The 13,383-nt window shown below is 40.9% G+C and overlaps 2 protein-coding genes across 6 annotated transcripts in view; both read left to right on the forward strand.

The window, feature by feature from the left end:
- Nucleotides 1–13,383, forward strand: part of SASH1 (SAM and SH3 domain containing 1) — a 552,112-nt gene that overhangs the window by 363,750 nt on the left and 174,979 nt on the right. For 2 of the 4 annotated variants that reach the window (XM_083731826.1, XM_083731828.1), the window contains exon 1: nucleotides 6,769–7,040. The exons of the other annotated variants lie outside the window; for them this stretch is intronic. In XM_083731826.1, coding sequence (XP_083587952.1) covers nucleotides 6,999–7,040 — 42 coding nt within the window. In that variant the 5' untranslated portion in view covers nucleotides 6,769–6,998. Of the gene's footprint in view, nucleotides 1–6,768; nucleotides 7,041–13,383 lie in introns of those variants that run through there. 4 annotated transcript variants of the gene reach the window in all.
- GINM1 (glycosylated integral membrane protein 1) overlaps nucleotides 1–13,383 on the forward strand; it is a 785,919-nt gene that overhangs the window by 275,727 nt on the left and 496,809 nt on the right. The window lies entirely within an intron of this gene.

Here is a 13,383-nt window from a genome sequence, read left to right on the forward strand (position 1 = left end):
TACTAACCTCTGAAGGAAGCCCTGCTCTGTAATGAGTAACATTCAATGGCATTAAGCTCATCCACTGCATGAAGGTGTGCCTTTAATGTTTTAATGATCTAGTAGGTGTTCTAATTAGTTGCTTTATAGTTCAAGGTTGACTTTAGTCTTTTCATTTTTTTCCCCTGATGCACCCCCAGATTAATGTAATAATGACTGTGATTCCTTTATCAGTTAATTCCATGTGATTTGTACCCTGTTTTTATTGATGGTTACACATGATTGGTACATGAGGCAGTTTATGCCAGTGTGGCTACAATGGCATTGTAAGGCCCTTCTGCAGTTCTGCTTGTCACTTAAAATCCATCACAATCAATTTGTTTCACATCCTTGTGTGCAGCTGGACAAAAGTATCTCGGTGATGTCTTTAAACACCACATATCTCTGCTGCTTAAATTAATCATCCTGAGTCTTGTTCCTTGACACTTAGAACCATATTTCCTGTGAAATAGAATACAGATAGTAAATTTTCAATGGTCCTTAATAAAGAATGTGCAGACACAGCATTAGAAGTGTATTTTGGAAGTGGGAGCTGGCATCTCACAGTTAAGGGAATATTATTGATGCCACACATGTTTCTATGGTACACAAGATTTGAATCAACTGGTAGTGTTGGCATAATCTGAAAATCATTCTCTTCTTTACATATTCATGCATAGGAACCAGCATTTGTATTTGCATTTGTGTTTGTATTTTTGTATCATTTCAAAACGCAAATAGCAACCCTGTTCCCAATGCAATACATTCCCAGTTTTGCCATAAAACAGCTGTTCTCTAACCACCATAGCCAATCATATTCATTTCTTTTTGTTTCTTCACATCCAAATTGTACTTTCAGAACAAATATATACATGATGCTACCAGTATTTGAAATACTGGTGGGACTACTTTGCTTTTCCCAATTCACGTGCTTCCGGCTCCACCTCCAACGCCCCCAAGAAATTAGTGCAAAGGTCCGAAGGGCTTTGTGTATATATTCAATTGAATGTGCTTGGAATTTTCCCCCATGATCAGAACTCAACAAATTAGCTGAGTTTTCAGGTTCTGAGCAGGGTAGTAGGGAATTTGAGACTTCACGGTGCAGGAGAGGCAAATTCAGCTTAAGTTTAGGAATAAGCTAAAGTGCTTGTCAGTATACTGAGGGAATAACTCAGATTATTTCTGAGCTAAAGGAAAGATGGTCCATGGGTGGCATGCCTAATGCTAGTTGTGGGCTGGCACTATAATTCTTCATAATGGGAAGTGGCCAGTAAATCTATGAAACAAAAGTATTCTCCTCCTCCAGGTTGTGCTATGTGTGCCATAGAGCTAGGACTCTACTTTAGTTCCACGTGCTTCTTTTTGGGGTGCTTCCTGGTGCAGGAAGTATATCCATCCTTCTCCCTTCAAAATTTTCCACAGGTTAGAACACGATGGTTGTTATTTCATTAGGAGGGGAAAGGAGAGGCTGTGTTTCTGGTAGTAGAACAATTTACACTTGCCAGGTGTTTGGAACAGAATGGCTTTGTGTCTTTTGTATTCAGGAGTTTTCATGTGGGTGGCAGGAAAAGAGGGAGATTCTTAGTATGCTTATATGACTGCCATGCAAGAAGATGAATGTAGGTATATGAAACAATGGTTTGCTCATTCATCTTGCCTTGCCAAACTGCTTATACTTTAATTGCTTTAACTCCCTAAAACACATTTTTCTTCCCATTTTAAATGCACCACATGGGTATCCCTGAGTAGTTGTTCTGTCTCCTCACAACTCAGGGGAATTATTTGCTGATGGGGCAAAATCTAACAGAGCACTCTGACAGCTGATGGTTGGAGGAGACCTGTTAACTCAAAATTGCAGGGATCTTATTAAATCTGGCCCATCTGGACCTGGTGTTCACCCTGCCCCTTTTGTGCCCTTAAAGGAATATTGGCAGTTATCAGCTCCTATGGTGAGGAGGACGGAATTAGGAGTGTTGTCTTACAAGCTGGAGGAGTTTGGCAAAGCAACATCTTCTTCCCTAGAATGTCCAGGAAGACGGGATGGTGCTCTTCTGAGTTTGAGGGGAAATTGAGATCAGAAGGCAGGACAGCAGCCATTATTGCTGACGGGTTCTGCTTATTATGTGCAAAACACTGGCCTTCTGAATCTGTGCCAACATATACTAATGCATTGACATTTCTGAACATTTCAAACAGGTTAAGAAGTATCATAGAGTCTCTCCAAAGGGTGGCTAACCTGTGGACCTCCAGATGTTGTTCAAATCCAACTTCCATTAGCCCTAGCTGGCATAGTCAATGATCTGAGATGATGGGAGTGGTAGTCAAACAGCATCTGAAAGGCCACAAGTTAGCTTATTTCCTGCCTTGTTTCTTTTAGAGCAAGGATGGGTATCATAAGGAAAGCTACCGTGAACTCAAGAATTAGCCAAGATTTTTTGCTGCCATAAACCAATTGAGTTACATGATCTGAGTGATACGCACCAGCATAATTTGTATCACTGCATGGGATCCTGAGGTACACTCCTTTGATTATATGCAGCTTTGTGTGCACCCCCTAAAAATATTGTTGCTCATAGCAGTGGCTTGGTTTGCTCATGCAATTGGCCCAGGACTGCAGTGACTCTCAGAGAACAGATTGTTTTACCACATTTGCATCTAATTTGTGGCAAAATCCTCCTTATTGCTTGACAGTGTTAATGAACAGAGTCTACAGTGCGCAAGGTGCACACATGGCTGCGTATGTGCAGTCTGTACTGGCAGGATACAAGTTGCATATTCAGGGCCTACACTTATAAGTGTGTTAGCACTGTTCACTAGTTTCTGCCAACCAGCTTAAATCTGGATGGCCTGCAGACACAAACCCGTTCCTCCTTTTCCAGAAATCGTATATAATTTGTTGCGTGAACAATCCTAATGATTTAGCTTTTCACATGTTTGACTTAGCCATGTTTTGACATATCAATCTCATTGTGGCAGTCCATCCTGCTTTACAGCATAAAAGTCTTCCCATAGTGCTTGATGGCTATGTTAATAGGATCACAGCAAGTTTCTGCAGTACTAGTCTGAGAAAACTGTATATAAAAATATGATATGACAGGTTAAAAGAGACAGAGGGGAGAGACTGACTGACTCCTCTTACTCTGATTTATTTTTAAAGGGTTTGTTCCAAAGTCAAATAACTTGTTTATATTTCCCTCAGAAGCTCTCTTGTGTATAAATTGTGTTCACTTCTAGGATCAATCAAGGGCACAGCCTGGGCATCGTAATTATGATAATTGGTAGCAGTATGCAGTTAATGACTGTGAAAGGAATAAGTTGAGTGGGGAGCAGGCAGCTTGAGGAAAGCCGTTTGAGCAGAGATGTTGGAGCACATTTTGTTGGACAGCCATTACAGTATTGTACTTGGGTCTACTTGTATAAAAGCAAGGAAAAAAACAACAAAGGTATTTCACTTTGCCTTAGTTGTTTTCGTATAATAAAAATGATGTTATGTTTTTTAATGCCAGCAGGTCTACTACAACTCCTTCAAAAGACAGATTGTTTTCTTTCTCCACATTTTAGAATTTGGTGCTAAAAGGGCTCTGGAGATGCAAACAGAAAAGTCATTACGTAACTGTAATCAGGGTTTTTTTTTAATGACATTTGCAGACAGCTGTCCTTAATTTTTATACTGGGGGGCATCCCCTTCCCCCATAGTTTAGAATACTGTTTGAACTTAGATAGTGATTGGTCATTCTAAATAAAAGGAAACAGCCCTTCACATAACTAAGGGTCATGTGAACTGGCCCTGAAGCTGCCTTATAAAGGGCCCATTCCCTCTTCTATTGGAATAAAACTATATTAAAAATTCTACTTGTGGTATAAGCAACTGCATGCTATAGATTTAAGAAATCTGAGTTGTGTATGATCAAAGGCATTGAGTTGGCTTTCAAAATGTTCAAACCTCTTTTTGTGAGTAGATCAATAAAAAAAGAGTACTACAGAAATGGTGCATAAAGATGATTCATTTCTCACCCTTTGCTAGCTTTCTGCAAAAGGCTGCAATTGAACTTCAGACTTTTCACTGAATTACTTTGCCTCGTTCTCAGTAAGAATAAAAAGATGTTTGATGGATGGTCACTGTGATCTTGAGGAAATAGCCTGTTTCCTCATCAGAAAAGCTCAGGTTTTAAAAAGAAATCATGAGATTTTGAAGTCTACAGTCAGTTCTTCTTTAATTCTTCTATTTAGAATACCTTCTGTTCTTTACTTTAAACTGAAATTCTTCCCATTGTCTGGCAAGGACATTTACAAACCAAAACTGAACAAATAACACAATCCTATGGATTTTTACTTGGCAATAAATCCAACCATGTTCACTGAGGTTTACTGCTGAGTAAGTGGGGATAGGATTGCAGTTTAAGTCAGTTTTGCTTTTTTTTCATTGGCATTTTTCTACTGCTAAGTATAGCAGAAGCATACACAAAACAAACAAAGAATATTTTGTATTCCTTATAATAAATACATTCCTCCTCTTTAAAGTACAAATCTGCATCCTTACTTTTCTAAACATAATTACTGGCGCTATGCAGGAAGCTGATAATCCATTCAATTAAAGAACAGAAGGCAAGGTACAATACAATAACTCTGTAGGGACGAGAATACAAATGATCGGACATTGGGCTAAAGAGCTGAGTTAAAGGAAATATTTGAAACTCTTTGGCCTATATTCACCCAGTTCTAAACAATAAATAAAGCACTGGAGACATCCTGACTGTAATTGGCAAGGCCAGAGGGTTCACAATTTCTTGCAAAGAGACAATGTTGTCTGTGTTTGACAAAATGTGAGGCCAAATAAGAGATTCAGTGGCTTGGCTGCAGATTTCAAAGGAGGGGAAGGGAGGGGAGGGAAGGGGGAAAGAATAAAAAATTAAAAGAATTAAAAAGCTGCATTTCATAAGCTGAATTTTGGCATTTTTGAAAATGAACTTTTGCTGTGCAGCAAACTACAAATATTGTGCTGAAACCTCCTCCCTTCTTAACAATTATCTGGCTGTTTTAGACTAATAATTAAGAGATTTACGGCCTGATCACATAATCTCATTTAGCTGCTTCAGAGCAAGCTGAGACATGCACCACTTCTAGCATAATTGTGTCCAAAGCAAAGGGGCTCAAAGGTCTTCAGCCATGACCTACTTGGCTTATAAACTTCCACTAAAGCCCCTTTGCAGCAGTATCTCAGTGTTGTGCCATTGGTGAGGTACCATTACCACTCTAATAGGCTACTCCAGGCTTCCCCAACATGGTGCCCTCTGGATGTGTTGGGTTGTAACTTCCATCATTCTTGATCCTTGGAGATACTGGCTGGGGCTGGTGTGAGTCATAGTTCAAAACATCTGGAGGGCACCATGTTGGGGAAGGCTACACTACTCTAATACCACTCTACCATTTTAATAATTTGTAAGTAGTGGAAGATGCCACCCTTTTCTGCTCAACTGGTTAGAATGAAGGATACCTGGTGGAACGGTCAAAGACTAGCACCAGACCAACAGGTATTTCTTCTTGTGCCAGCAATGGGAGCTGAAATCCAGTCCTACACTCTACTGACACTCTGCTGCAGAGCATAGGATTATGCTGTAGAACTACTTAAAACAAACACTGATATAAGTAAGCACTACTGCTCCCAACCAAGTACTATCTCTTTGTCCTGAGGCTGCAATTGATGTATAACTTTTCCCATACATATTAGCTCTAGCCAGCGCACAAGAGTCAATAGTGAGAAAGAACACCATCTATCTAGCAACACAATGCTATTCGAGCACAATGCTCTTAAGAACATAAGAAGAGCCTGCTGGATCAGGCCAAGAGCCCATCTGGTCCAGCATCCTGTTCTCGCAGTGGCCAACCAGATGCCTGTGTGAAACCCACAAGCAGGACCCAAGCAAAAGAGCAATCTCCCTTCCTGTGGCTTCCAGAAACTGGTATTCAGAAGCATGCTGCCTTCTATACTAGCCTACAGCTACATATCCACTCATATCACAGTCCTGAACCAGCTTGTCCCGCCCTCCCCTCCATGCCAGCTAATTGTTAAAGCAAAATCAATCTGGGAGAGCAAACTACGTAAGAAACTCTGATATAACTAAAGAAATTTTGTGGTGGTGATTAGAGGGCCAAGTAGAGTAGCACCTCATATTTACCTTGGAAATGAAACTTCCAATGCAAATAGCAGTAACGGGGGTCTCAATCTAGATCAGGACTACTGCAGAGGCCAAAGGGTTAAAGGATCTCCATGACAAGGTCCTCATCCAAACTGATGACCCCATATCAACAATTTGCTTTTTAGAAGCCATTCATGCAGTTGCTAATTGCAAGAATGATACTGCTTCTAAAATGTAGAAATAATTGTTTCCAGCAAGTTAGGGCATGGCACTGTATTCAGCTGAGTGTTTTACTCCCATGCAAAAACACCAGGCATTTGCAGAAAGTTTAAAAGAAGTATCGCCTCTTATAACAGCTCCCTTAATTTTCCATGCAATATTCCTAAAGTGAACAAAAAGTTTGTATGTTATGTACTTTCATTCACATTGAACATGCAGTATCTAATTACAAACATCTGGTCTGATATTTGGTTTCCTTCCTCATAACACCCACTAAGAGGTTGGATTTTGCATATGAGAAACAGTATATGTAGGAGTGGCCAAGCTGAATGACACATGGTAACTTGAGCCGAACATTTTCAAATACGAATAATGCTGGGGGGGGGGGGTGTCTATTCTTTCCTTGTTTCCTTATTACATGTTTTGCAAGCATCCAGTCAAGTGAGACATACTTAACATTTGAATCACAAAATAAAATGCCACAACCCAGATCGTTCTAAACTCATTTGCCACGGAGTCTCTTTGAGTCAGGAAGTGCTCAGTAAATTCTATTCATAATTCTCTTCTGGCAGTGAAACGTTTCCTTTCTGAAAAGGAAAAGATAAATGGCATTCGCTTTTCATTATGGATACTTTTGCAAGCAAGTCTGTGTTTGAGAGGGAAGTGGTAAGTAAAATGGATGCTGAGTAAAAGTGTGTTTCTTACTTTGGAAATTTACAAGTTTAGGAATCTCAGATGAAAGTGGTTGTGCTGTTTAAAGGATCCAGGCTATCTCAAAATGGAAAAAGTCATTATCAGTCTTTCAGTTTTTTTTACTGATGATTAACTATAATTTCCCATTGGTCTTGAAATGTAAAATAAAGCTTTCTTTTAACACAGTATTATAACCACTTTTAAGAATAGAATATAACAAATGAAACTGATTTCTTTACTGGAATTTAAAATATATCTCTCTGTTTGTGCATCTGTTGAAATAACAGCTTTACTTTAGGTTTATATCTCCCTGAATGAAACTGTTGAAGAAGGTAGTTGATGAATTTGTTTTAGTGAAATACAGTAAAATTATTTGTGTGTTTGTGTGTGTGTTTTAAATCAATTAAAAGCTGCTTTTCTAGCACTGGGAGTCTGTCACTGACACTAATAATACAACAGCCCTGACCAAAGCAAGACTCAAGGTAACAGGTAGCTATTTGATTTTTCTGCCCTTCAAAAGATTGAAGTGGGGGAGGAGAAACTATTTGTGTAATATGGTGTGGATGACCTGCAAATAGCAGGACCTCCCGGTATATCTTTTCTTATTAAAACCAGATTAACTATTTTGCTAAGCAAGTACCAGATGTGAATGTCTGTACCAGGATTCCTTGGTGTTTGTTTCCATATATTTTATGTGTTTGTTTATAACTGTCTATGTCAACAAATATATCTGCTGTGCATGTGTGTCAGGTTTGGGCCATGTTTGACATTAAGGAGGAGGGGAGAGGGGAAAAGGCCTTGGGATTGTGTCCTCATTGAGTTGTATCCACTTCCACCCATGCAACTTAGTCCATCCATTTTCACTGAGGCCCGCCCCCATGCCTGTCTAAGCCCTCCACCTGAAAAGCTGGTTCTAGGGATTAGGGAGCCTCTGGCACATGGCATGGAGGGCTCAAGGATCTAAAAACATAGGTGGTTTTACTTGTACAAGTAGTTGTGCTTGTTGCTAAGGCAGAAGCAGATGCAGATGCAAGGCAGAGGACTGTTATTGTACTTCTACATCTTTTTCATATTATCTTTTGGGGGGAATCCCACTGAGTACTATGGGAGGAAAGTGAACTATGGCAGCTTCTGGGTTGGTGTAGCTTTTTCCTGATTTGGGGGCATGTCAGAGAACTACTACTTCTTTGTCTCTCATTATTTAAATTTAAATATATTATTGAACAATAATATAAATGGCTTTTTTTCTTACCTAAGAAAGAAGGGCACAAACCAACTAAAGTGGAACACTTTAAATTTCTATAGTTTTCAATAGGTGAAGATGAAACGTCTGAGAGAGGAAGAGGTCCGCTGGGCCTCAACAGTTTGAAAAGAAAGATGCTGGCAACATAGCAATGCTAGCAGCACATTTGACTTTTCAAACAGTTGGGGGAAGGAGGGTCCCAGTGAGCCTTTCCCGTCTGCAAGGGAGAACTCTTCACCTATCAGTTACCCTCTCCCTGGTCCCCTAGGTCAATTCTTTGCCCTATGAGGAATGGGAATAGGTTAGTGAGCAGTGAAGAACAGGATGCTCAAGTAAGCAGAATCAAGGCAAGTTTCACCACCTACAATGAATCTGTGCCTTTTGGGATTCCTAGCTTGCTGAATTCCATGCCCTCTTTGATGAACAAGGTGATACCACCTCCAGCATGTCCTTCGCTGCCCTTCTTATATAGTTTTATATTCAGAGATAATTGTTTCCCACTTGTTCTCTCCATTCCTACAGGTTTTTGTAGTGCCTGTAGGGACGCGGGTGGCGCTGTGGGTAAAACCTCAGCACCTAGGACTTGCCGATCGTCAGGTTGGCGGTTCGAATCCCTGCGGCGGGGTGCGCTCCCGTTGCTCGGTCCCAGCGCCTGCCAACCTAGCAGTTCGAAAGCACCCCCAGGTGCAAGTAGATAAATAGGGACCGCTTACTAGCGGGAAGGTAAACGGTGTTTCTGTGTGCTGCGCTGGATCACCAGATGCAGCTTGTCATGCTGGCCACGTGACCCGGAAGTGTCTTCGGACAACGCTGGCCCCCGGCCTCTTAAGCGAGATGGGTGCGCAACCCCAGAGTCGGACACGACTGGCCCGTACGGGCAGGGGTACCTTTACCTTTACCTTTACTATGTCACTATATCTTAAGCTTCTGGCTGTACTGAATTATTCATGCTGTGCTTAATTTTTTTTTAAAAAAAATATATTGTTACTTCTTTTTTTAAAAAATAATTTTTATTAGCTGGCCAATCACATCAAATTAAATCACATCGCATAAATTCCAAATTACAAAGCCAAATTTTTAAATTTTGTTGGGGAAAACCTTACTTCAAGATCCATACTTCTTATCCCACATTTGTTGCAGGATCCCTGTTTGCTAGTTTATAGAGGAAAAGATATCATGCTTTGATACCAGATCTCCCCACAGTAAAGGTAAAGGTACTCCTGCCCGTATGGGCCAGTCTTGCCAGACTCTGGGGTTGGTGCGCCCATCTCACTCAAGAGGCCGGGGGCCAGCGCTGTCCGGAGACACTTCCGGGTCACGTGGCCAGCGTGGCATCGCTGCTCTGGCGAGCCAGAGCTGCACACGGAAACGCCGTTTACCTTCCCGCTAGTAAGCGGTCCCTATTTATCTACTTGCACCCGGGGGTGCTTTCGAACTCCTAGGTTGGCAGGCGCTGGGACCGAACGACGGGAGCGCACCCCGCTGCAGGGATTCGAACCGCCGACCTTTCGATCGGCAAGCCCTAGGCGCTGAGGCTTTTACCCACAGCGCCACCTGCGTCTCCCCACAGTAGTAGTACTCTAATGCAGATCAGGAAAGCATGCAGTTAAGATCTGCAGGTAGGCTTTCAGCTAACAGTGTCAGACTTGCAGTTGTATGAGCAGTTCAAAGAGCTCAGCCCTCTTCCCCTTTAATTAGCTTCAGTGGTAAATTACAGGCAATCATTATATAGCCGTTAAGTGTTCTTTGCAGAATTAATTTTCCACCCAGAGGTCTCTTGACATTTAGGAAGACGGTTTTGAAGCAAGAACTGTAAAGGGGAAATGGAGCAAATGTGGAACAATAATGCTATTGTTCACTCTAAGCTTGACGCTGTCAAGATTGCATGTGGTCAGTATTAGAGGTTTTCGTTTGTTTGCTTGCTTGCTTGCTTGCTTGCTTGCTTGCTTGCTTGCTTGCTTGTTTTTTAAAGTCTGAGTCCAATGTTTGATTCAAATAATTGGAAGCTCCTACTGGAAATACCCTTCCATCCTTTGGTTTTGAGTTTTCCCTAGGCACAGTCACCATATTCTTAAGCTGCCAAATTCTGCCTCAAATATCAGGTAGTGCAGCATACTACTTGAAAACAAATGATATATGCACACAGACCAGGCCCTAAGGGAAATCTCTGGAGAGAGAAAAATGAAAAACTCTGTGCCTTTATTGTCAATAGATGACACTTTCAATCTTGCAGTAGGACAGGAGTCCCTTCTATGCCATTTGAGAAGCTTATTCTTCTGCACTCAGTTACAACTGAATTCCCAACCAATGTTATTTGACTGACATGAACACTTAGGAGACCTAGTATATTGTTTTCTAAGAACATATATGTATGTGCAGCTTTCCATAGGAAGGGATCAAGTCATAAATGCCCATATGCTGGTATTAATATCCTGCCTTAGCTCCGCTGTAATTGTGATACACACACTTCGGCCATTGTCCTGGGGAGTTCCACTGCAACCTCCTTCACATGCACACCAGTCTTGCAGCCATATCAAGCGGTTATTGTTCCTCCTGATTCACCAGCTCCTATATCTGACACAGGTCCTGGACTGACAAATTTTCTGCACCTACTTCTTCTTAAAAGACACTTGAAAGTCTTTTCCCCTTTGCCAATATCGCTCCCTAAAGGCTGCTTGGGATTACTTTATGCTTGGTTTTTTTACTACAATAATGCTTAAATCTAATTACAATGTTAAAAGTGTCCCTGAAATCCAGGCCTTAAGTAACTTATTTTGGGTAACTAAAGGCTTTTAGACAATTGGCTCACTGGGAAGCAGGCAATATTTTTAAAATTAGGTTGAAGACTGTATGCTTCCCCAGAGAAAAGTCAATATAGTGATGTGTTTATCCTGTGCAATAATAATATTTGTCCATGTGAGAATATGTATGGGGATTTCTTGCATACCATATGGCTTATTACTATTCTCAATCCAAACAGTAACAGCTGCTGCAGTTATGTGAGATGAGTTTTCTCAAATTGGAGATATGCAAGACTAGTGGATGATGGAGCTGCTGCTGTCTATAGATTTATTCCAAATAGCATAATTGTCAGCTGGCATTCTGTCCACCATTTCTTCTTTCGAGCATTTTTTTGTTTTTGTGTGTTGGGATACATTTTTTTCTGGAATAAATAGCAAAAGGCTTGTAAAGAAAACAAGGCATTGACTGAATATTTCTGAAGAAAATAGGAAGTGGTGCCACAAACAGAAGACACATTACATTAAGTAACAAGTAGCATTGCAGCCTAATCCTATACATGTTTCCTTTTAAATAAGTCTGATTGTTTTCAGTGGGGCCTGCCCCTGGTGCATACAACTGCAGCCTTGATGTGCCATGTTTACTAGCATCATTTGACATTTAAAAGTGACAGCAGATCTACCCCTTCAGGAAAAATTCAACTTGGGGGATGGGTAGCGTGTAATGCATATATAGGGTCCTAGATTCAATCCCTGGCATCAGTAAATAATGTTGGGAAAGCTCCTAATCTGAAACTCTGGAGAGTCACAGCCAGTCAGTAGAGACCAGAAGTGATCTACAGGGCTCCAGCTTCTATCAACCCCAGCCAACATGGCCAATGGTTAGGTATGATGGGACCTGCAGTCCAGCAACATTTGGACAGCATCACATTGGCTACTTCTAGTGTAGTCAGTACTAAACTAGATGAAGCAATGGTCTAATTTGGTATAAGAATGATGAACTAAATAGCCCAGCCATTGCCAACTTGGATGTTTTGTAGTACTCCCATCAGTCCCAACCAGCATGAGCAGCTGAAAATGGGACTGATAGGATTTTCAGTCCATGACACCAGTTTGGCAAAAACTGGTATAGTCACTGTTAGCATACACCTGTGCCTGTGTAGCTAGGAATATTATTTTGTGTAATCTGGTTGCTTCTCAGCTCTTTGCGTTTTCCATTTATGTTCAAATTATAGGTATCTCTTATTTCCCAATTTCTGTCGTCACTGTTTTCCAACTTATACTCATTGGTGAGGCACTGTTTGTTGCTTCTTTCAGGCCTTAATTGGACATTTCCATAAATATTTGAATTCTGCTATCAAGCACTTGAATAGGGTGATTTATCAATGCCACTCAATTCTTTCAGCATCAAGAGAACATCCACATATTAAAGAACTGGTTTGCATACCTGGCCTTTAAATCCAAGCTTCTTTTTGGACGTGGCATTTAAACCTCTGTCATTTCAGTCCCAGTTCAGTCATCTGCACTTTCTCAATATACTAGGCAGGTGAAACATTGTATTCATTAGGACTTATCTCACTAAAGCACATTCAGAAGAGGATGGAAGGCTTATAAGGAACACTCTGTAGAAGTGCCCATTAGCAAACAAAACAAAAACAAAAAACACCCGCAAAAGTCAAATGCAGGTTTGCAGCTTGATATTTCACTGACAAGTGAAATACAATAGTTGGGGGGGTTTCTAATAGCACCATTGTGTTACGGTTCAAAGGGTCTGGCAATGCAGCTCTTGGTACTGGTGTGAAAGTCTAAAGCTCTTCCTTTTAAGTCAACAGTATGATCCATATGCTGTTCAGCAACTGACTTTAGGGCTTCTACATGCACAAATGTATACACATAACCACACCAAGACTTCCAAATTACAGAGCTTTCGTATCTCTTTTGGACGGGCTTTTTACTCTATATGCTACATCCTAAAAACCATTTACTATTCTAAAACTTGACAAATAGCTGGATGTGAGTCCACTCCAAACTGAAAGGGCATAATATTTAAATTGACAGGTGCATTTTGAGGTGATACGAACAGTGCTTGATATTTGATGGACTAATCACACATCTGGGACACTTCTTCAGCCACTGTACAAAGTCCTTTGGAAAATATTCTCAAGAGAATGGGCCACCGGTACACGGTTCATCACTTTCCCACTGCAAAAGGAATATTTTATGCTAGTAAAGAAACAAGCTAAATAGTGTAGATAGAGCCTGCTCACCTTCCTGAGCACGGCTTGGCTTCTTCAGGCAGTAGAAAACTGGAAGAAGCAAGTCAGTGTGCAAGCTG

This window comes from Podarcis gaigeae (genome assembly GCF_964106915.1).
Source record: "Podarcis gaigeae genome assembly, chromosome: 3".
Lineage (NCBI taxonomy): Eukaryota > Metazoa > Chordata > Lepidosauria > Squamata > Lacertidae > Podarcis > Podarcis gaigeae.